This window comes from Cydia amplana, chromosome 13 (genome assembly GCF_948474715.1).
Source record: "Cydia amplana chromosome 13, ilCydAmpl1.1, whole genome shotgun sequence".
In the NCBI taxonomy this organism is placed as follows: Eukaryota; Metazoa; Arthropoda; class Insecta; order Lepidoptera; family Tortricidae; genus Cydia; species Cydia amplana.
Genome location: NC_086081.1, coordinates 9,063,042 through 9,087,709, shown reverse-complemented (window position 1 = coordinate 9,087,709; position 24,668 = coordinate 9,063,042). Strand labels below are relative to the sequence as shown.

The window sequence follows — 24,668 nt, the reverse complement described above, 5'->3', positions numbered from 1 at the left end:
GCCAATACCTGTAAATAAACAGAAATATAAATAAGTGCGACCTGTGCGACATACAGATAAGGTTGTTTAAATTCGAAGGTATACAAAAGCTAAATAAAAAGCGTAGGTTTTATGCAAATTATGCACACTGCACAGCATCAATCATGTTTCTATGAATAATATTGCTATAAGAAGTGCACTAAAATCGCTATAAAACATGTTTTATTCATTTTTATGTTATTTTCCCCAACCAGCAGGCAATAAACCTCAGAGTACAAACTGAGTGTGCTGACTTTCGTGAGACACATATGTACACGTTAAATACATTAAAACGGGTCACTCGCGTCGCGTATTTTAAGTCGAAAATCGCTCGACTCGAGGTGAGTGACTCGTTTTAATATATTTAATACTAGCGACCCGCGCCGGCTTCGCACCAGTTAACAAATTATACATAAACCTTCCTCTTGAATCACTCTAACTATTAAAAAGAAACCGCATCAAAATCCGTTGCGTAGTATTAAAGATCTAAGCATACATAGGGACAGACAGACAACGGGAAGCGACTTTGTTTTATACTATGTAGTGATAATTTACAAAGCATTTGCATTTTTAAAGCCTACTTTAACTAACTACATACATAGGACTGTTGAACAAATATTTAAAAAAATTATCATAGGTAGAGAAAAGGTACCACCACTGCATAGAATTTTGTATGCAGGGGTGGTAACTTTTCTCTGCAGCTGACTGTACATTTAAAAAGCAAGTCAATTCATCGCGGCAATTAATATCAAAATAGAAATTAGCGGTATGTTAACGGCGATAAAATAATGACGCCCCTCTTGAAATATCGATGATCGTCATGGGAAGAAATATTCGAATAATACGTAAGTTTGTACACGGATCGCGTGGGCGAGGACGATAATCCGTAGTCTGGGATATTTTTATCGTACTATTCTTAAAAAAACATACATTTAATCTAACCATAACAAACAAAAAATATACTGGCTATCATCAATTGAAATTTAGTGATTATTTAACATAATAAGTACATAGTTAGTAATTATATAAAGCAATCCATTGTCAAAATTATGACTGTAGGTATAGTTACCATGTAATTTAGTCACTCATAACTGATTATCAGAATATTAACTATATTCTATACTCTATTGCTAAGTTAGCCCACGCAATAATACGTTTGAAAGTAAAAAAAACCGGCCAAGTGCGAGTCGGACTCGCGCACGGAGTGTTCCGCACCATCAACAAAAAATTGAGCAAAAAAATATAGAAAAAACAAGCAAAAAACCAGTCACCCATCCAAGTACTGACCCCGCCCGACGTTGCTTAACTTCGGTCAAAAATCACGTTTGTTGTATGGGAGCCCCACTTAAATCTTTATTTTATTCTGTTTTTAGTATTTGTTGTTATAGCGGCAACAGAAATACATCATCTGTGAAAATTTCAACTGTCTAGCTATCACGGTTCGTGAGATACAGCCTGGTGACAGACTGACGGACGGACGGACAGCGGAGTCTTAGTAATAGGGTCCCGTTTTTACCCTTTGGGTACGGAACCCTAAAAATGAGCTAGTCAAGTGAACTGTTAGTTGGAAATACATACCTACTCACAATGTTTGACTTCATTAGAGTTAAGTAAATAAATATCTGTCGCGAGGCTAGTTATATTAATACCTAAGTCTTATATATCAAAGATTTATTGGTCACAGTTCTATTTGTGGCCACATTAGTTGCAACGTCGATCGCGACATTTAGACGCGATACAAAGCAGTTATGTACTTATAAAAATAACAATAGTACGAGTATGCTGCAATCTGTATCGATGGCTAAACGTGTTGTTTCCTTTTGTACTAAACCTAAAATACGATCGTCCCTAAATTTAAAATAGCCGCAGTAAACCCAGTTATCCACGGATCATGATACTATAAATATAAGAGTACGAGCAAGACTTTCGCAAGTAGGAACCGGGCATCATTCCTTATGTAAATAATGATGTAAGATTGGCTGTGTTGGCTAAATAAAACAAACATTCGGTCGCTAATATAGAAACATTGACGAATCATACACCTGCTAAGAATTAGTACCGAAACAGAGGACGACTCGGACCAGTAAGTTCAGTAAACTCTATTCTTATATTGTAATGCCTTGTAACTACTTAATTTGACGATCATTACGAGATACCTAGGTATAAGTAGCCATATTGACATCTTTTCCGTAATAATACTATCATTTGACATTGTATATTTTATTTCCCAATATTTATTTGACTTTGTGATGAATTTATTTTGCTATTGATGATGATTTTTATCTGTATTGACATTTGTATATAATAAATAGTTGACGATCATAATATAAATTCGTATAGATTCGCTAAGGCCGTTTCTACACTTGTAAGTTTTACTTACGTAAGTAGGGACAAAGCTATTTGTTAGAATGAGATATAACGATATTCATCTCTCATTCTCTAGTATAGCTGTCTAATAAATAATCTATAATGGAATTTCATATTATAAAATAAATAACTCTAAATCTAATATTTTAAAAGGCATAATCTCAGAGTGTAACACGGTGTAACCAAGAAACGCTATATAAATGTGCTTATGAAATAACCGTGTGTTATAAGTTGGTATATAACTACGGGTACCTATTTGCTCCATAACCTGTTTTATTATTAGTGTAAAGTAATTCTACTAATAGAGTTACTATTTAATAGTCTTGGAATTGTCCAAGCGTGTCAAATGTAAACAAAATCGCTCAAGAGGAAATAACACTCTTATAGAAAGTTCTTGAGATTTTCAACGAGAACTTATGGCCATTCAGCGCGCTTATATAGCAACAACGGATATGCCTGAAATAGCCATGGACGTCGACCCAGTTCCTAAGCGACTTACAAATATAGACCCACTGACAGACAGCCGTATTCTTCCGGATTTCTCCTTAATTAAGGTTAATAGGGACGTCAGTGGAATTGCATTTCTGAGAAACTGTAATGTATGATTATAACTGGCAGTCATCACTTGCCCGACGGAATGTCACGTAAACTGAGATATAATTGGTACCCCTTATTCATAAAGCTTGGCAAAGCTCTGTCAAATTTCGTCTCTTTCTAACAAACATAAATGTCAAAATAACGCAGAGAGATAAACAATTACCAAAGGCTTGTTAGATTTGACAAACGTTTATGAGTAACGTCATGCAGTAGCTGTCAGTGTGTAGTTTTTTATAAGCTTGACATAGTCATGACATTTATAATGACAAAGTGTGGTTATGTCATCATTAATGACATTTTTTTAGGGAAAATATTACGTTTACAATGACCCCGCCACACTTTTCTCTGTTAAAGTCAGCGCAAAGTTAGCTTGAAAGGACTCTAGATAGTATCTTTAGTCTGATTTCAAATTACCATTTGTATGTGCAGTATAAGGTAGTACTGACAGAATCTTGTAAATTATACAACACACCTATTTACTGTAGATAACTAACGACCCACAATTCGGATCATAAGACACGAGGTTTTTGCCGTAATTAAATCCCGCTATCCCCTATTGTGTTTTCGCTTTTATCGTCTCAAAGCCGTGTGAAGACGCCGTGGAAAGCTACTCGGGTCATATTTCTACCGTTTCACTTATTAACACTGTATATTAGTTAGGTAGTGACTACTAGTGACATGTCAGATTCGATTACTCATTGTGAATGAATAATTAGATATCATCTTAATATACAGAGCAATGTCGGAAATGTAATACTTATCTGAATATTTCAAAGATCTGAAGATCCGCGAACAGATAATGTTACAAACAATTAAGCACGTATAAATAGACACTTGCATTTATATATAGACTAGCTGTTGCCCGCGACTTCGTACGCGTGGATTTGTATATTGGTGGTTATATATTTCTACATTAGCTTAGAACATTGTGCAGCAAGTGATTGCGGTAGGACGGTTAATCATTTGTTAATTATTAATATTATATACAACGCATGAGACTTTGTCTTTCACAACCTACGAAGTTTCAAGCCCCTAACTGAATAAAATTGTCCTCGATATAATCCCTCTAAACCCCCTTAGAAGATTTTCATGTCCTCTATTTAATAAAACCTACCACCTAACTACCTATTTACGAAGTTTGAAGTTCCTAGCTTTAAATAAAATTTGAACCCTATACAAACTTTCAACCCCTTTTTAATCATTTTAGGGGATGATTTTTTAAAAGCTGAAATTATTTTTCTTGTATTCTAATAATATGCCTTTATACAACGATTCAAGTCCCGCACTCAAAAAAATGTTTGGCCTCCAAACAAATTTTCAACCCCTTTTTCACCACCTCGGCGGATGAATTATCAAAATCTCTGAAATTAGTTTTCTTCTCTTTTGATAAAATACATTTTTACAAAGTTTCAAGTTTGTAGCTTTAAATAAAATTTGAACCCTATACAAACTTTCAACCCCCTGTTTTAACCCTGTTAGGGGATTAATTTTACAAAACGCTAAAATAACTTTTTCTGTCTTCTAATAATATCCCCAAATAGAAAGATTCAAGTCGAGCGTTCGAAAAAATGTTTGATATCCATACAAACTTCCAACCCCTTTTTCACCACCTTAGGGGATGAATTTTCAAAAACGCTGAAATTAGTTTTCTTGTATCTTAATTTAATACCTTTTTGCAAAGTTTCAAGTTCCTAGCTTAAAATAAAATTTGCACCCTAAGACGAACTTTCATCCCCTTTTTATCCCCCTTAGGGGTTGAATTTCCAAAAAATAGCAATTACTTTCTTGTAATCGGCTATTATGCCTTTCTAAGAAGTTTCAAAGCATTTGTAATGGATTAAAACTTTCAACCCCTTTTTAATCCTGTTGGGGGATGAATTTTACAAAACGCTGAAATTATTTTTCCTGTATTTTAATAATATCCCGAAATACAAAGATTCAAGTCCCGCGTTCGAAAAAATGTTTGATATCCATACAAACTTTCAACCCCCTTTTTACCACCTTAGGGGATGATAATTCAAAAACGCTAAAATTAGTTTTCTTGTATTTTAATAACATATATTTTTACGAAGTTTCAAGTTCCTAACTTAAAATAAAATTTGAACTCCATACAAATTTTCATCCCCCTTTTAACCCTGTTAGGGGATGAATTTTACAAAACCCTGAAATAACTTTTCCTGTCTTCTAATAATATCCCCAAATACAAAGATTCAAGTCCCGTACTCTCAAAAATATTTGATCTCCGTACAAACTTTCAACCCCGTTTTTACCACCTCGGGGGAAGAAGTTTTAAAAACGCTGAAATTAGTTTTCTTGTTTTTTTAATTAATTACCTTTTTACGAAGTTTTAAGGTCCTAGCTTAAAATAAAATTTGCACCCCAGGACAAAGTTTCATCTCCTTTTTTACCCCCTTAGGGGTTGAATTACCTAAAACGTCGCAATTCCTGTTTTTTGTCATCGGCTATTATGTCTTTCTAAGAAGTTTCAAAGCATTTTTAATGGATTCAAACTTTCAACCCCTTTTTAACCCTGTTAGGGGATGAATTTTCAAAAACGCTGAAATTACTTTTCCCATCTTATAATAATATCCCCATATACAAAGTTTCAAGTCCAACACTCACAAAAATATTTGATCTCCATACAAACTTTCAACCCCTTTTTCACCACCTTGGGGGATGAATTTTCAAAAACGCTGAAATTACTTTTCCCGTCTTATAATAATATCCCCATATACAAAGTTTCAAGTCCAACACTCACAAAAATATTTGATCTCCATACAAACTTTCAACCCCTTTTTCACCACCTTGGGGGATGAATTTTCGAAAACGCAGAAATTAGTTTTCTTGTTTTTTAATTTAATACCATTTAACGAAGTTTCAAGGTCCTAGCTTAAAATAAAATTTGCACCCCAGGACAAAGTTTCATCCCCTTTTTTACCCCCTTAGGGGTTTTATTACCTAAAACGTCGCAATTCCTTTTTTTTTGTCATCGGCTATTATGTCTTTCTAAGAAGTTTCAAAGCATTTGTAATGGGTTCAAACTTTCAACCCCTTTTTAACCCTGTTAGGGGATGAATTTTCAAAAACGCTGAAATTACTTTTCCCGTCTTATAATAATATCCCCATATACAAAGTTTCAAGTCCAACACTCACAAAAATATTTGATCTCCATACAAACTTTCAACCCCTTTTTCACCACCTTGGGGGATGAATTTTCGAAAACGCAGAAATTAGTTTTCTTGTTTTTTAATATAGTACATTTTTACAAAGTTTCAAATGCCTAGCTTAAAATAAAACTTGCACCCCATACAACCTTTCATCCCCTTTTTAACCCCCTTAGGGGTTGAATTTCTCAAAATCGCTTCTTAGCTCTTATACATTTTATAAATGCAACCTAGTGTCCAAATTTCAACTTTCTAGCGTTTGTAGTTTCGGCTCTGCGTTGATGAGTCAGTCAGTCAGTCAGTCAGTCAGTCAGTCAGTCAATCAGTCAGGACACGTGCATTTATATATATAGATAAACGTGTTCTTTGACTTGAATACTTCGAAGTTTCATTAAACGTTTCATGGTAATCCTTGATCCGCATCATCGCCTTTCGAATTGTTTACTAAAGTCCATATTTTAATAAGTTCCGTTGTACAGGTTGTCTATTGGAACGTTGTTAGCGCGATTCCCTTGCATCTAAAGACGTGATGTCATAGTCAGCCATATTGAAGGAGTAAGACGATCGAAGGAGCTTAGGAAGATGGGTGCAACAAAGTAAAGGATGACAAAGCGCCGTTTCGCTCGGAAGACTCCTAATAATAATCCATTTTATTAGTGCATTGATCCGATTCGTAAGATTTGTCCTTATCCCATGTCTGTCTGAGATATATTTAGAACAGAATTTGATTACGATTGACTATAGCCGGTTTTTATGGCGAAGACTGCGCGTGCCGTTTGTGACTGCTATTATCATGGAATAAAATAATAATCGCCTAAATTAATGAGAGCGACGCTGACTGCATTGAAATTTTGCCGGAATAACAGTTGATTGACGAAATTTGTCAATCGAAAGACGAAAAATGATAAGAAAACTTTCATCTCGATCGCCATTTAAAATTACCGAGCTCTCCAATATGTCACATAAAAAGCAGAAAAGGCCAAGTAAAAATGACCCGTGTTTACTTTCTTTATATGAGAGGTTAGTCCCATAAAGGAATGTTATGTTAATGTAACAATTTAGCAAATAACAAAAAAAAAAACGCATAACAAATTTAAACAAAGAAGTTTACGACAAACGGTACTATAAAACCCATAGACACGTACCGAACAAATCGACGGTACACAAAGCCGAAAAGGCGGCAAATTGGCCTGTCACGGTGAATTTATGGGTTCACTTCGCAACGCGACTGACAATCTGACAACCGCCGCACAGTGCCAAGAAACAATACCTTAACGTTATCAAAACTAAATTGACAATTATTGACATACATTGGCGAGCGATTAATGACGTATTTCTACTAGCAGGAAGGCTGGGAATTCTTACTACATAGGTATTACGAGTAATATGAGTCTCACAGGAACATTTTTCACTATTTCCACGGGCTACAGTGATTAACATTGGGAGAAAATATTTCTAGTTACAAATATCACCACAATTTACCAATTCTAGAGAAAGAACAAAGCAAAAACCCGGCATAAAATAAAAACAAGAAGTATACCATCTACCTAGGTAACACTAACCTAACCTAACATCACTTAGGTACTTTTTAACCAACGAATACACCTGCCCCATTTAACTTGTTTGCACAATAAATTGGAATTAAAACTCCAGTTTAAAAACTTTAAAATAAGCTACATGGCGGACTTCACATTTCGTACTCTATTAGCGTTTCGTAAAATAGAAACGAAGCGCTGCGAAAAGCTCTTTAGTTACTCCAATATTTACTGAACTACTGAATTGATGTATATTATGTATTAGGCTAAAATACGCATATCCTTTAGTGATTTTCTATTATATCCTCGTCTAAAATCTTGTCCACAAAAGTTACATTACTCAAGAATGAATTCGGGGTACAGCAAGCTTTTAGGTAGTCCCACAATGTAAACAAAGTGGAACAATAGCCAATAACCCCGTTTATTGCAGCTCAGAGTTCACAGCCAGCGCATTAGGTGTTTTTATTGCACATTGTGTCATAACTGGACAAGAACGAAAGCGAGATTAACATAGGTGGACTAATTTTAGTTACATTGCCGTAAGTAAGTACCTCTTTTTGTAAACATGTATAACATTTAAAAAACATTAACACGCCAAGATTTTATTTGAGATAATAGATAAAGTTTTTTTTTGAAAGTGAAGTCACCTGTGCCAAGAAAACTAAATGACCGAGTCTTCATTCATCATTCATCAAATTCGGGCTCATAGTAAGTAGTGTCGAAACTACGGTATGCAACGCAATCTTTGCTAAAACCGGCCCTTCCCTGCGTCTTCCTTCTATGTATTTATTTGACGCGCTCGGGTATTAAAAAAACCTTGTAATTATTTTCTTTTAGAAGGTTGTCCAATTCCAACGGATTCGACGGATACCTACGGAGTGATTATGTGCAAACATGTATTTTGACGACGACGGACTGCATTTGTGTATGTACTAAATTATGGTCATTTGCCTTGTGGTTGTATCAGCTGAAGATACGTGGACTGCACAGTCGTGTAAGTCCAGTCCATATAAGTTACAATTGACTCTGTATCGGTTCTCAGTCGTGAGACAGCGAAACAACACGGTCTTTTCTGCTCGAAATATCGTCCGACCAAGATGTTTTGGCATTCCTCTTAAAAGTCACGACATCAATAGCTTTATCAGTTCGAATTGCAACTATTTCGTAAGAAATGCATTGTTATTTGGTGGAAATGAGCGTGGTTGTAGTAAACACGGTGTCATTAGCCAAACGACTCCACCCACCCACTCGGCAGCTTGGAAGGTGGCCACATTCAGACTATTGTTATGTACAAGTCGACCATGGAACTACCAACGAGTTCCGGACAGTTCCCGTCACTCACTGTGATATGCTACTTACTTTGATATTTTAGTTATTTGAAATTTGTATGCAGAACTGATATCTAAATTGTGTGGGCAGTTATATCTGGGCCATTAGTTGCAAAATTTAATTCTGGATTTAAATTGGTCGCTATGGAGAAAGAAATATTTTATCGACTCGTCTCATTTTCCAATAAAATAATGTCGTATAATGTTGTCATTTTTAAATGTTATGCAAGTGAATAAAACGTGTCTACAGCTGCAACATATAAATTGTTACACGCCTATTAAAATGTTTGATACTTTACCGACTTTAAATACACCTTAATAATTATCATAGAAACTAGGAAATAGTATTTTATGCAACCGTTGTTTAAGAGAGGTCAAAAAAGGCGAGTGGCGTGAGGAACAATTTGAGGCGAAGACTTGTCTTGACAACTACATATAAGGTAAGCTTTTAAAGATGTGTACACGACCCTTTAAATGACAAATAAAAGTACGGGAGTAGAAAAAAAATTAGGAACTAAAACTGAACTTCATACTGTGATAGTTTCGTAATTCGTAGAAACGTTAATGGAATAGATAGGGAAAACACCCGTTCTATTGTGCAACAGCCGAAACAATGGCAACAAAGGCAGGTAACAGACACGTCAACGGATAAAAAGTATAAAGTATCGGAGACAAGGCATAAAAGCAGCTTCGTGACTGCGCCGGAACATAGGAGCCGGTTTGACGCGGCCGGAACAGTGACATTGTACTCCCTACATGTACCTAATCGGGTCTTCTCTTTACGATACGTTTTCTGTGCTACACTAACTAGTACTAGATTGTGATTGTCACATCACAGGGGAGCAGAGTAATACACCTTTGTGGTAATAAAGAGTAAATGTTATGGAGATAGAAAATATTTACTGATTTGTGAAGCCTATAAAAATACCATCAAGTACAATTGAAAGTAAAATTTCTGCCGAAAAATTGCCGCCGCTTACTTCCAGGAAGCTTACGTTATTTTTTACAATATTGTTTAATAGGTAAACTGATTTTGTATAAATAGGTTTTTCTTATCTAAACGAAATTAGATTTGGCACCTACTGGTTTTAAGTACATGTAGGTATATCACATAAGAACAACAAACATTATCAACTAAGCAGCTGATCGGAACTACTTACATTAAGCAAGATAAGGACCATGATATTTGTTCCAATAATATTACCACAGATGCCCGATTAGATAAGCTTATAAAAGATAATGAACCTTGAAGTCGAATTCACTTTCGAATGTACAACGATGCAGAACAAATGGCGGAGTAAGGAGGAGTAATGAATAAAGTTATAGCGGATGGTGATCCAGACATCCTGCGAACAATAACAATACGAGAACGTAGACGGCTTATCTCCACGCTCCGACTGTTTAGGAAACAGAACATGATCTATCAACAACATGACGAAACTCGAAACCGGTAGCGAGGCGTCAATAGAACTCGTTTTCTGATGGATCCATGTTTTAAGAGTATTCAGTGCACTAGAAAAATAAGCTAAATCAACTAGGACTTCGTTTTGGACATGTTTGACAACACGCCTTCTTTACGTGACAACAATACAAGGGTAAGAGGTGTCCAGTATAAACACCGCTCAAAACAGAGCAAATTCGGGTTTTTTCCCAGAATACAGTCATTTAAACGGCAGACTTCAATGCTTCTTTTGTTTTGTTATTGAAGTAACTTTACATGATGTCTGGCGTCACGATTTAATCAATAGACAAGGCGACAGTTTATTTACAGTTAATCTGTCTAAGATTATTTATAAGTTTTATAACACGGTGTGGCTCACAGGTTTTCGTTGTGCAGCGGAAGCGTGTAGGTCGATATCAGATAGTTGACATACGCAATCGGACACTGGCTAGGAATCTGTGTTGACGTCTATACCACCATTTTAGACAACATACATCAGCCAGCCTATTATGGATAGCTTTATCCATCTTTATCCACGTGATAAAATAACTGTCACTGTTTAACACCGTGGGAAAGAAAGTGACGGACACCGTTTTATCACGCTGTCACGTAGACAAGAACGACCATCATATCCGTACAGTCTACTCGTAATCTATCGCACTAAAAACATTTCATGTAGTGCTGCCGAAATTCACTAGTTCATACAAGTATTACCGTAAATTAGTTAAATCTTCTACAATGTCTAATAAAAAATGCCAGTCAAACGGTGTGGCAATGCCTGGGCCGTATTTATTTGTACTAGAATGAAATACCTAAGGATTAACTTATGTACACTCGTTCTAATCGATATGTAACGGTGAAGCAAGCATTCACATCGGCAAGGTCGCTTCTAAACGAATTCGCGCTGACAATGGTCTACCCACATGCAATGCACAATTGATATGGCCGTTTGCGTACAGCTGTGGGGTCTAAATGAATAACTGCCAGTCCCCTCACGCTCGACGACTACTGGATTTATCTAAACAGATAATCGCCAGCACTGGGTGCGATAAAGAAAGCAGCAGATAGGGGCAAAGGGTGTTAATGTGGAATGGAACGTAATTTAGTTGGCCTAAAGCGTCGACTTGATTCATAAAATATTGGATTTTGGACGCCAAGGATAAATTTAGAATGTTTTTCTAATTTTATTAGCAAGTGAGTGTAAGCATTTCGCGTGGGCGTGAAGATAGGGATGGAAATAGACGGTGTTGGCATCGGCTGGCTGACGGAGTTGCAGTATGCGGCCGCCCGGCACCACACCCGATTCTCACACATTACGGTCTCCCCATAATTATATTATTCAATTATCGGGTATCTAAATAATTTTAATTGGTTCCATAAGATCGTCGAAATTATTAAGAAATAATTTTCACATCTGGCAACGATACAATAAGCTCCATAGAACTACTGAGAATTATTATACTCTCTACTATTATACTGAGAAATGCAATAAGATTGCATTTTGTTATGATTAAATTATGACCACAAAATTGATATTTTTTTAAGTTTTAAGTACATGCGTACCTGAGGGTGTGACAGGATTACCTATTCGTGACTACAGGAGACTTGTGAGTTGCTTTATCCGAAAACATTAAATTCGGCTAAGATCGAATCCATCGAATTCGGAATAGTTTACAAGCTGAATAGTAAGTATTACCTACCATAATTCTGTATAACAGAAGTGCCATAAACTACTTGTTTCGACAACTAATTGGTAAGCGAGTGGGAATACATAAAGCACTAAATAAATCGGCCGTGCGGTATACAAATTCTACTAAGGATTGTGAAACGACACAAGGTTGACACAAAGTCCGATGCAACAACACACCTGGGTACTGGGGGCAGCGGGTGGGCGGGCCATTCGTTCCTCGGCTTTACACTCGACAGAGCCAGCACAGATCAAATAAACAATGCTAAGCAAGTTTAATGGACAAATGATTATACTTAATCTATGATACATCTGTAATTTGCGGAGGATCTGTTAAGTTAAATCAACACAGACAGATTTGTAATGAGCTTTCATCGTTAAATTGACAGGTCATTAGATTCAGCTGTACCTATATTAAAATGTAGAAGAAATATCTGCCAACAACAGGTGTTACTTTAATACACTTTTATTAGTTAACGCCAGTTAACGCCTAATGGTTATTGATTTCAATGCAAGTGAAATAAGGTTAAGGGTCTATAATATGTTGTATCTACGTGCTTAGGACTGTCCGCGCAAGAACCGGTCCACTTAAAATGATATTATTGACGTGGGCAGGAGTCGAGTGTGTGTCTAATACACTGTCTACGTCACGAATCCTTGTCATTTCGTAGTTTTTATTAACCTCTATGCTAAGTAAATCTGACCACGGACGCTAATATTTTACGTACTTTTTCCAGCGTTAAATAAGTCTGACTTTAAAAACTCCGATTTCCTAAATCATAAACTATGAAACATCAAATTCTTCAATGCTTTCACTTTAATATTTTAAGTCGTTTGCTATAGAAATGACGTTGTACATCTTGTTTTCAGATTAGGCATGTCTAATCACACTAAGCATTTATGTTTGAAAGTTCGTTGCAAATTGGATAAAAACATCTACAGAACATTCATCGCGCAAAGTCTTAAATCATATCTAAAACGGATTGCAAAATATTGGCCAGTGAATTATGATATCAATAAGATCTCCCAATTGTTTATAAATCAGGATTGAAAGTTGAATGATACGGCGAAGTTGTGTACAGTTTCCTGAGATACATCGTGAGGCTAACATAGTTTTAATGAGAAGATAGATTTCGTAACGCTGGGTCGATCGTGCCTAGTCTGTGAACTGGAAAGCAGGTTCAAAATGTGCCTCACCTGATAACGCCCGCTTAGAAAGTTTCGTTTCTCCGGCCATTAACTCAATGTAAATTAATTCTGTGCATCATTATCGTGTCGTAGTTCAATACTCAAGGCCGTTGTTGTTTATAAGTCTTGTACCAACCGTTTTCGCTAACTCATCTACAATTAAACCGTTACAATGTTTTTAACTAGGTATCTTTTTAGGTAGGTACTTAATATGGCTTGTTAATTTCTTAGAAAGCGTATTGATGTTGATCTGATGATTCATCCTCGACTAATTAGGAACAACATGCCCTTTACCGTTTGCGGTGACCATAATCATAATGTTCTAGTCACGTTACCCACAGGCTCCCTTAAATCATTGGATTAACTTTCGTAACCTCAATAACATCATTAGGATTATTTTAAAATAAAACATAGCGTAGATTATTTTATGTTACGCGTGATTATAATCACCGTGAGCCAATTCCAGTGATTTTTTACAAATTGTGACAAGAGCTAAGTGTTATTCCCAACAATATTCGAAATCCTCTAGCAAACAACCAAGACGCTTGGTTTTATTCACCAGTTCTTGAGCCAGTGCCAAAAGCGAGCTAACATCGACAAGAAAAAATAGCCATGTCAAGATCTTACGTAACCGGTATGCCGACAACAACGCATCACCCCTCAACAGTTATTAAATATTTGTGAATTTGTGATAAACTTCAATTAAATACCTTCTAAACTAAATTCAATATTTAATATTTGGTTAAACTTAATATAAATCGCGTTGAACTACACTCATGGACAAATTTAGAGAAACGCAAAAAGTTTAATTACTTTTTTTGAAATTACCTTAGGTGCTGTAATCCAGTAATCAAACGTTTTTTTTTTTGCGTTCCCCTAAATTTGTCCATGAGTATATTTAAAACTGCATGTCGATGTTATGTATTACGTATTTTTGTTAGGTATTCAACATGAAAATCATTTGAAACGTTTCTTTCCTTGTTTTATTTATTCAGACTGTAGTGTATTTGTATTTCCAAAGCTTTACTGCATCAAAGAGAAATTGGAGAGGATTGAGAGGATAGTGGGTGGCCGCTTCTAAATAGAAAAGAAGTCCCCATTTTCTCCTCGGGATAGTGACATTATGGAAAATATTTTCACCCAATTTTATTGATGTTATTAATCATGGCTATACCCCTTTGTTTGTTTTAATTACGGTGTTTTGATTACTTATAAATTATAAAAGTTAGGAGCGGAAAACAAATTCCATACAAGTTATAAAAGCTCCTCTAACTCAATATAATAATTACGAAACAAGAAACGAAAAGAGCATAGCTGTAGTTAATATTTATGAAACTGTGTAAACAAATGTTCTATAATGTCAATATCTAGAGGAAAATATGGACTCCATACATTTGTATGGAGAAGCGGTATCATACGCTTAATGAAAATTGGAAAAATCTTATGGCTCCTCAAAACACCGTTAACCTTAACTTCTCAAGAGCTTTTTTCTAAAAAAAGCTCTCGTTAAGAAAATGCCAGGGGACTGTACAAAAGCCTTTTCGAGCGACATGTTTTTTACCAAAAAAAATAACCAGAATTTAGACCTTTCTAATATATTTGGTTTATGGTTTTTAATAAAGGCTACAGATCGATCAAAATTAATACAATATTTGGTTTGTAGGAGAATCGGTATTAATTAATATGCATGAGCTAGGAAAACTTTCGCTGGTAATGTTTACCCGAGAAATATTCGATAACATCAAACTTATATGCCCACGTAACATTTGAATATTGGTCATCGCAATAAACGTGCTTGGAACAGTTTACAATACTTTCAAATCCGTAGCCTTGTTTGAGAATGCATTATGGCTTATCGGACCTAAGTCAACGACCGCCAGTTCACAGAAATTACGCGAATGGTATGCCAAGGTGATAACTCTTCGGTTCGAAGGGTCCCACTTGATCTGGATTTAGTTCGGATTTATCTTGTTATACTGATTTCTATGAAATCCAAATGTCACGGCATGAGCGTTTCATAAATCAGTATCGAATGTGTAATAATTACATACTTTTCCTTTATTATTTGATAAATCTACCGCTTCTTCCTCATCGAACGTGTCTGTAGACATTTATTCACGATTGCATGGCGTTGTTGTGGCAGTCGGTTATTAAACGGCAATAAATGCGTCCAAGTTGCACTCCAATGACAGAGAATTATTAGTTTTATGTAAATTATTAATTTTACGACCAGTTTCGTCCTCACTTTCTCGCCAGATTTCTTAACATGATCTTACATCTGATAGCATGTTCTCCGATTAATCATTAAGCTTTCTTGCATTAGTAATTATGTTTATTTATAATGATGACGTCAGCAAGGTTATATTTGTGTCACATTTAGAAAGTGGATTTCGTGGTCCGTGGGTCATTCCGGGTAATCGGGGTAGGTATTCCTTGAGGGGGAAAAGTTGGTTGCGCCAGTGACCCGATTGCGGCGATTGATTCCAGTCGCAGCGATCGATCGGTGGACCAGTCGGATGCGCCTGCGACTGGTCGGCCAATGTCGGCCGCGACATTGACCGGCCACCAACCGGCCAATGCACCGGGTGTCGCAGCCTCTTTGTTTACATCCTGCGAGACATCGCAGCCTCCTCGTTCATTGTCCCTCGCGTAGAATGTAACGTGGCATTTGCATATTGTCGTACGAGCTTATTTTATTCGAGTAGCAAACCACGCTATTTGTAAGAATGAATATAATTATATAATTATTATATTTATTTAAATTTACTTGTGAATTAATTAAGAAAATTAATGGTTGATAATTATATAGTTTTTTTATGTATTCTATTTCGATCGATAATAGATGGGATAAATAGTTTTACCTACGCTAGAAAATTTGACGTCTTCAGCAAGTTTTAATGAATAAAAAAAATCGCAACTTTTTACTTGAAAATTTCCGACGCAAAAATAAAGATTAAAAAAGCACGTTAAAAACCTTTTCAAAGAACATAAACCTTTAAACATTGATAAACTTGGATGTCCCTGCAATGGGAGTGCGTTCGTAACTCGTTAATGACATTCCACCGAGGTGGGTGCGCACACGTCACGGGCCTGCAGGCCAGGCGCAACCTTCAAAATGCATATGACGTAGCAGCCAAGTTTCCTGAAATATGGGTTTCATGGTGACGCAGTCGCACGCCCGCGCCTACATCGGCGCCTGCGCTGGACCCATTTTAGGACATGACTAACGGAAATTCGACTCCTCTCTCTCTGACCCGCTCCCTCCCGTGGGAAGACGCGTGCGCGCGTCTCTTTCGCACTAAAAGCTCCAAGAAATCTTTTAATAGTGTCCCACGGCCGCGATCTACTTTCAATCCGAGGCGGGAAAAATGCAGGAACTAGATTCAGGTTTTGAAAAATCGCGCGTACCATTTTAATAGAAAAAAGTTTTATTGTTTTTATTTGCTTTTATTTTTCTTTTCATTGTTTTTAAATTGTTTATAATATTAGATAATACATATTAATGTATCATAACCGCTAACGTTTTTTGGCTGATTTAAATCTGGTTATTTAATAAGCAAGATGATACGCCTGGCAGCTGGCCCTAAAAATAGATTTATAAACCGGCAAATTTATATCTGTACCAGCATTTACAACTGCTATCAGATGTAGTACTACAATAAATAGTACAAGAATAAATAGTCAATGCCGAGTGGATTTATATTATTGCTGCAGAAAAGCGAGTCCTAAAACATACACAAACATGACTCACGATTTAGATAAGGTTATATCGGTGATATTTACGCGACCGATACTGCGGCTGGTTGTTAATAATTATTGTTATTTTGTTCAATTTACCCCTACCGGTGTCAGCGGTGTTAAAACTGACCTTTTTCTGTTGCTTCTCCCAAGCCGGGTCTAATAGACCCTCGCGTTCCCACTCCTCCTCCTGTTCCATATAGCCGTCGGGATACCCGTCATAGTTGTTCATCATCCCGTTGTCCATCATCATGGTCACTACACTGACCGTCGGTTTCGATGTTCGTTCGAGCCTATGACCGCGAACTCACGTAGATGGTTCGCACCGCGCACTACAGGCAGCCGGCCGCGTGCCTGCTGCGAGGAAACTGGCGCTCGAGCGCTGCGGCGGCAGCTTGCGGAACTTTCTCTGTGCGTTCCGTTTTACCTAACGAACTGTCAAACGCTCAGAGCGCAGCGCAGTGAATTGTCGTATCATTTTTTTTTTGGGTGAGATGAAGTGGCGTTTGCGGATCCTGTACTGTACTACCCATTGAGGTATTATGGTACTACCAGTGTAGGCACAGAATAAATAATAGTACTAAGTACAGAAGACTCACTCTCTAACAAAACGCGTCTGTTACGATCAGCACAGTTATGGACGCTAGGTGGCGACAGCGCCACGCGCGGCTTATGGCTTTCCCCAAAATTGGGGCCTTAACGGATGTACTTTTAGCTACCTGTAGCAAAGCGACGAAATCGCGGAGTAAGACATGCCTGGTGTAGGTATAGCTGGTCAACCAAATCTTGTCAGTAAAAAAAGGCGCGAAATTCAAATTTTCTATGGGACGACATTCCTTCGCGCCTACATTTTTCAAATTTGCCGCCTTTTTCTACTGTCTCTGATCTGGTTGACCAAGTATACATAAGTTTTCACCACACCAACTTGTAAAGGTTCTCTTGATTGTTCAAAAACTGATAAGAAAGTGGCATTTTATCTACATGTGAGGCAAAGTACCTAATCCGATGCAAATTTTGAGTTGTTTCCTTATGATAGCTAGTAGAATTGACTTTTAAATGACGATTTTGAATGATAAATATTTAATTACTTAACGTTAATTTGGATTTGATTTTGTTTGATATTTTATGGTTAGAATTTTCCTCGCATTGGTGTGGTGAAAAATGTTGTGTATCACTCGGTGGCAAAATTTGTTTAAATTCGTGCCTTGAAACCCTCGCAACGTTCAAGACTCCACTGTTCGAACCACTCGCTTCGACATCTCCGCTACGCTCGTGGTTCAATTTTGAAATCTTTCGCTTGCTCGGGTATCAATGTTTACCAACTTTGCCCGCTTTTAAAACAGATATAGCCAATTATGTGTAGGTAGGTATTTTTTTATGCTGTGTAATTTTTTTGAGAATTGTTCTCATCTAATTTGTGTATATTCTTCTTATTATTTGACGGTTTAATTTTGAATTGATTTTTATGTTTGAAAATTGAGATTTGTAATTAAGTGTGTTTGACTAACCTACTTGATTTCAAGTTTAATAAAATAGGACCTATTTTATCCAAATTGCCTAATGTTTTTTTTATGTTCATATTAAAGTTTGGGGGCTTGTTGGAGCTCCTACAATAAACCTCCATCCTGGGGGTTATTTTGATCTAAGGGCCACTTGCACTACCCCACTAACCCGAGGTTAAGCGGTTAAACCGTTAACTCAGTGTCAAATTGTACTGGTAACCATGGTAACTCCAGGGTAAACTCTGCTAACCCAGGCCAGGGTTAGTGGAATGGTTCAAGTGGCACTAATAAAACTAAAGGTGAAATAGATACACAAAAAAAACTTTATTCACCACATAATATTTCATTGAATATTCATCTTGCTTATGCAAAATAACAGTTATATATTTTTTTCATATTCTTTGAAGATCCCACATATTAACATATACATAAATATAGCAACACCCACGATCACAGGAAGGTTAAAATTTTGGAATAGAAAACTTATCAACACGTCCATATTTGGTGTTCTACCAAATTAAACTTATTAAGTACATATAGATGAGTATTAAGTACAATACTTATGAACAGATCCAAGTTTGGAATGCAGAGTCCAAAAGTTACATTCAACGGCATAAAATTCCTTCAAAGCTTTGAGCAAAATCACAATAAACTAAATTCTAAATGTTAAAAATCATCCACGACAATTGAAGATAATAAACTTTGTAAATGCATTTTCCACGAGTATAAAAATTTTATCGACATTTTCATCTTTACTTTTTGATTGTTATTTGCCAGAATTTTAGAAACGTTTAATATTTTAGGCTACGTATTTATACATTAACACCTAATATTAATTTGTTTACTATTTCATTAAGATTTTCAGACCCATTCCACATAAGAAAATTACTTAGTTGCATAATAAAATAATAGAGCTTAAAACAATGTTTTACATGTTTTTATTACCACATATAATTTTAATTATGGAAAAGTATAAGGCCAAATAAGTAATCTTCATTTTATCCGCATTGGTGAAGTTCTTGTACCTACAATTTTCGTTTTTTTGCAAATATGTACAAACATCAATGCGTAAAATGGGTCTATTCACAGCGTAGGTAAGGTATTATAACACTAAGTACTCGTATTCATACAGATAGATATTATAAGAGATAAAAATGTTTAACATTTAAATTGGTTCAGAAGATATTTTTTCAACAGTAATAGTATAGATTTGCGACTTACTCGTCTTCTAGCAATAACAATAATGCTGAACGAGTAGGTATAAGAACCAACAGCACGCCCTGAGTTCCTACCGCCAACATCGAAAAATTTAAAATAGGTATTATGTGCGTCTATTATCTCTGATGTATTATTCGAGTAACAGAGAGGCAGATGAAGTTTTTCAATGTTAGCAGTAGTAGGTACCTCCGTTACATTCTGTTACAAACAAAGTTACCTCTGTTAGCAATGCTAGCTAGGTGTAGGGTTTTGTAGGTAGAATGGAGATACGGGTTAAAATATAGAACGAGGACATTCTATATAAGGGCTCATTTAGACGGCGTGCGAACTCGCATACGATTTTAGTTACATTGCGGACCATTCAGGTTACATCAATACAGCCGACCAATCAAACGACACAGTGTAATCAAACTTGCATGCGAGTTCTCGCCCCGTCTAAATGAGCCCTAATGCAATAAATTAATCTCCATCGGTGAGTGAATGGCGAAGTGGCTCCAAATGGTGATTTGTTGGTGAACATAATGTAACTTATTCGAAATTTAAAAATTACAACTCAATCTTTTGTACATTGTAAGTATGGGCGAAACGGCACACGGGTAGATCAATATGTAACAAATGATTACAAATTATAATGAAATTATTAAGGTTCGAATCGGCTTCCATATACGTTACAGACACCTTAATGGATGGAGCTAATCAAACCAAATGGAAACGTTCTAGTAAATATTCTGCATGAAACTGAAGTTCTGACAGACAGTAAATCAGGGAGTCGGATTAAGGATGACTCACGCTAGAACGGTCCGAGTCTGGGCCGAGCCGAAGTGTTTTCTATAGCAAGCATCACGTGATCACCTATCATAGAAAACGAAATCTCGCACGACTCGGCCCGGACACGGACCGTTCTAGCTAAAAGTAGAAAGTTGGTTATAATCGGATTGGAGTAGTCTTATCATCTTTAAGACAATTCAAAACTAGTTTATGTTCAAAACTAGTTTAAGTCCGACTATTTTTTTTTCCAATTAAAATAATCTCGTCTATTTTTGTAGACTATTTAGGACCAAGCTAATACGGCTAAGCAAGTATTAAATCTGCTTTTGTCGTTCAGAAAAAAGGACGCTTAGCTTACCTATATAATTTACTATATCATAAAAAAAAATAGTGACTTGTCCCATCACTTATGTTTAATAATTAAAAAACATAGGTTTAACTGCAGTTGTTATGATACATCTTTGCTCCAAAAGTTTTATTAATTTTAGATAAATAGGATTTTTTTAATGCGAACATAAAATTCACCTATTACGACTTTACTAAATTTTTTTAACATTAGTAAATTATTTTAAACATTTGGAAGCTGCGGGAGCCAGTTTCGCAGGTCCAAATGATATTTCGCTACTTTCTGCCAATAAAATGTAAATTATTACTATGTATATTCGAAACCATATTAAGCAACTTTGCCACACATGAATGCCATGTAAAGTTAGCTTGGTCCGTCCGCCTCTATTGTTCTATAATGGAATTAATAAGGGAAAATGATAAGGTATTTAGACCTAAATAATAAGGGATTCGTAAGGCAATTACGAAGCGCTTTGCTTCCTCTTTTCTTATGCGCACTGCCAAGGAATGGAATTCCTTGCCGGCGTCTATATTTCCGAGCTCATATAACCCGGCAACCTTCAAATCAAGGGTGAACAGGCACCTTCTGGGCATCGTAGGCCACGTCTTCGCCTCGGCTAGTCTGTGGTCATGACTAAGCCCATTTATAATTAAAAAAAATGTAGCCGAATTAGGTATAATAAAAAACGTAAGCACATTTGAACCAAATTTGAACAGTAACAGCGAATAAACAGGAACGCACGATTAGGTATAGTGTACGTCTATACAACAGTTATATCTCATTTATTGAATCTACACATTTATTTTTAAATATACTTAATACTTCATGTTTGTAAGAAAATATAATTTGTATTTAAATACTATTTATAAATTATGAAGAGCGATAAGCTGTGAAAGGAAAACACGGCGAGTAGGAAGCCTATAGTAGGTAAGTACTAATAGAAATACACGCAGTGTTGTGAATAACGCTTAATTTTAGGCTTAGTGTAAGGCCTGAGTGGACGCTCGAGTTGGGCGTGCAGCGGGGCGGGGCGTGCGGCGTGCATGTTAAACAAATGCAAGCGTATAGGAGCGGCCTTAGTGCACGCTGCTCAAATTACTTGTGAGCCCGACGCCACGCTGCACGCCCCGCCGAACGCTCCGCTTCGAGCGTCCACTCAGGCCTTACACTTAAAGATTCGAGCCCTCAAGACTCGTAAGTCTTGAAGACTCTACTATATTTGAGAGTTGTATTTATTTATTTTACGCGTATGGATGTCAAAAATCGTCTTTGCCGCGTTTGAGGCGTTAAGCCTCGAGAGTCTTAAGGGTTCGAGTCTTTAAGCCTCGAAATGAGCGTTAGTCATAACACTAAATACACGTAATTTAAAAGATTTTCCGTTAGTATTAAACACACAGACACAATTTCCACTAAGAATCAATGTATGTACCTACATCAGATTGCAGGAAGTTTTAGTCTGATAACTAAATAACTAATAAAATGGACGCAATTTTCAGGGAAACAATTTTTAGGGAGGTTACACTTTCATGACAATATGAGTTTAAAGTCCAAGACTAATTATGTAGGCAGGCCTGGCCTGGCCCACATGACCATTTAGGTATTTGAATTCAACCAGACTTGTGTCCCTTCACTGCGCGTTTACCCTTCTAATTTAGTAGGTTAGATACGCATCTATTCCTCTCGGTTAGATTGATGGTACATGGTGGTGGTGTCTTTTGGTTAGGTTTAATTTAAAAATAATCGATACAATATGGTTTTACATGGTTTTGACCGTATGTTAAAAATGTTACCTTTGTAAATAAATTAATGTAGGTACTAAAAAATTCCTAGTCAGGTCTAAAGCGAGTGAATCTTCTGTGCTTTAGTTATAATTCTTATTTTCTGTTTCAACTATCCAAGTCAGCAACCATTATTTAAAAACCTGTTACTTTTTTTTTCCTTAAAAAATGTAGCGGATAAAATAGCTTTCAAATACGTACCTACATTATTTTTTTTACGCTCAAATGCCATGTCCGTAGTAAATAAAATGTATTTAATGTAATCAATAAACTCTTACCAACTTTGTGTACTTTCGCAGAAAAGGTATATGTAGGTATAATATAAAATGTTTGGTATCAATTGTATACATGTTAAAAAAAACATTCTCAGTACCTACAGTAAGAAGTTAAGCGACATTGATTAAGTAAAAAATATACGTGGAAAGGCTTACAAATAAATTAAGTAAGACAAAAGGCAATAACAGGTTTAAAGATTTCTCAATAACGAGATTCGCTATAGACATCATCATAATTATTCTACAAATTAATTATCTAGTGTAACGTTCATTCATTAAATTTCAATTGTTTTATCCATGTTATAATTTTGTACATCCTTTTAGATATTTATTCATTATGTTCATATATAAGTAGTATTTATAATACGACTTAACGTATTGGTGAATCAGTCGCGTTTGCATGAAACAATGATGTGTATGATAAAGTACGATTTGTGGATACATCAGGGGTTTCATGAATGTACCTGTCAATACTAAAATGAATATTTGATAGGTTTAATGACATATAAAAAATTTTTTTTTTTTAGTTCTTGTGAATTTAAAAACCGGCCAAGTGCGTGTTGGACTACGCATACTACATGACGACTCTGTATATATATAAGGGTTCCGTTTTATATGATAAATACGATTAGATTTATATAATTACTTTTGAAACCCCTTAATTACATGAACCATTGTTTTGTACCTTAGGATCATATAAAATAATTAATGAATTTGATCAATTGGTTGAAAATATAATAAATATAGTACAAGACGGCTGGAATGGTGATATGTATAATAAGTATTGGTATGTATGTATATATGTATACGCCACGTGGTCTCAAATCGAACAACATCTGTGTGGACAAAAACTCACAAGACACCACGCCAGCCGATCGGGTGTCTTCATTTTCGAAACAACACACGTATCGCAAAGTTCACGGTACCAAAAATAGAGATAATTATGCTGAACACGTCTAGATGTAAAAAATATATATAGGTATCAATGAACAACAACAAGGAATAGGTATCCGAGAAGTGTACAATAATTTCTCGCACCTCTACTCGAGTACATCTATAACAATAATACTTTAGAAGGCTTCAACATACCACATTATGAGAAGGAGCAGGCCAGTCTCTCTTCAAAATCTATCTAATACACTGATAATCCTCACAGCTCCGTTTAAATGCCGTAGTCGAAGCTCTCGAACTCAGAGAAACGCGAGTCTTGCTTCTGCAGGCGCTGTTGGCACGCCTCGATGTAGCTGTCCTGGATCCGGTACATGCCCGAGTTGGCCTGGTACATGAGCGTCTCCAGGATGCGCTCGTTCTTGATCGCCTTCGACGGGAGCACCACCTTGATCAGCTCCTGCGGCGAGATCCTGTACAGCTTCAGGTCCCGAGCGAGCCTCTCCATAATGCATTTAAATTCATTTTTTGCATCAGTCTTATTGGCGGACTTGGCCTTGATTTTGTTGCGCGCCCAGCTGAGCATGGCCTCGAACTTGCGAACCTCTGGCACCTCGAGGTTGCGGCACATGATCATCTGCACCATCGACTCGGAGAGATTGAGGAACTCGGCCGTTTGGAACAGCGCGTAGGCGCGCTGCTCCGTGAATGCCAGGATCATGTTCACCAGCTCCGACGCCGAAGTGTACCGCCAGTAGTAGTTCTCCAGCGATATCAGCATTGTGCAAACCTGGAATGACACAACAACGCTTACATCATACAAGTGTGAG

The 24,668-nt window shown here is 36.5% G+C and overlaps 2 protein-coding genes across 2 annotated transcripts in view; both read right to left on the bottom strand.

Moving 5' to 3' along the window:
- Window positions 1-17,443, bottom strand: part of LOC134653489 (alpha-actinin, sarcomeric) — a 56,765-nt gene extending 39,322 nt beyond the window's left edge. Inside the window, exon 1 of the mRNA XM_063508859.1 lies at window positions 17,194-17,443. Within this exon, the coding sequence (XP_063364929.1) occupies window positions 17,194-17,316 (123 nt within the window). The 5' untranslated portion in view covers window positions 17,317-17,443. The remainder of the gene's footprint in view (window positions 1-17,193) is intronic.
- A 6,152-nt stretch (window positions 17,444-23,595) lies between these two features.
- LOC134653486 (uncharacterized) overlaps window positions 23,596-24,668 on the bottom strand; it is a 284,313-nt gene continuing 283,240 nt past the window's right edge. Inside the window, exon 20 of the mRNA XM_063508855.1 lies at window positions 23,596-24,628. Coding sequence (XP_063364925.1) covers window positions 24,113-24,628 — 516 coding nt within the window. The 3' untranslated portion in view covers window positions 23,596-24,112. The remainder of the gene's footprint in view (window positions 24,629-24,668) is intronic.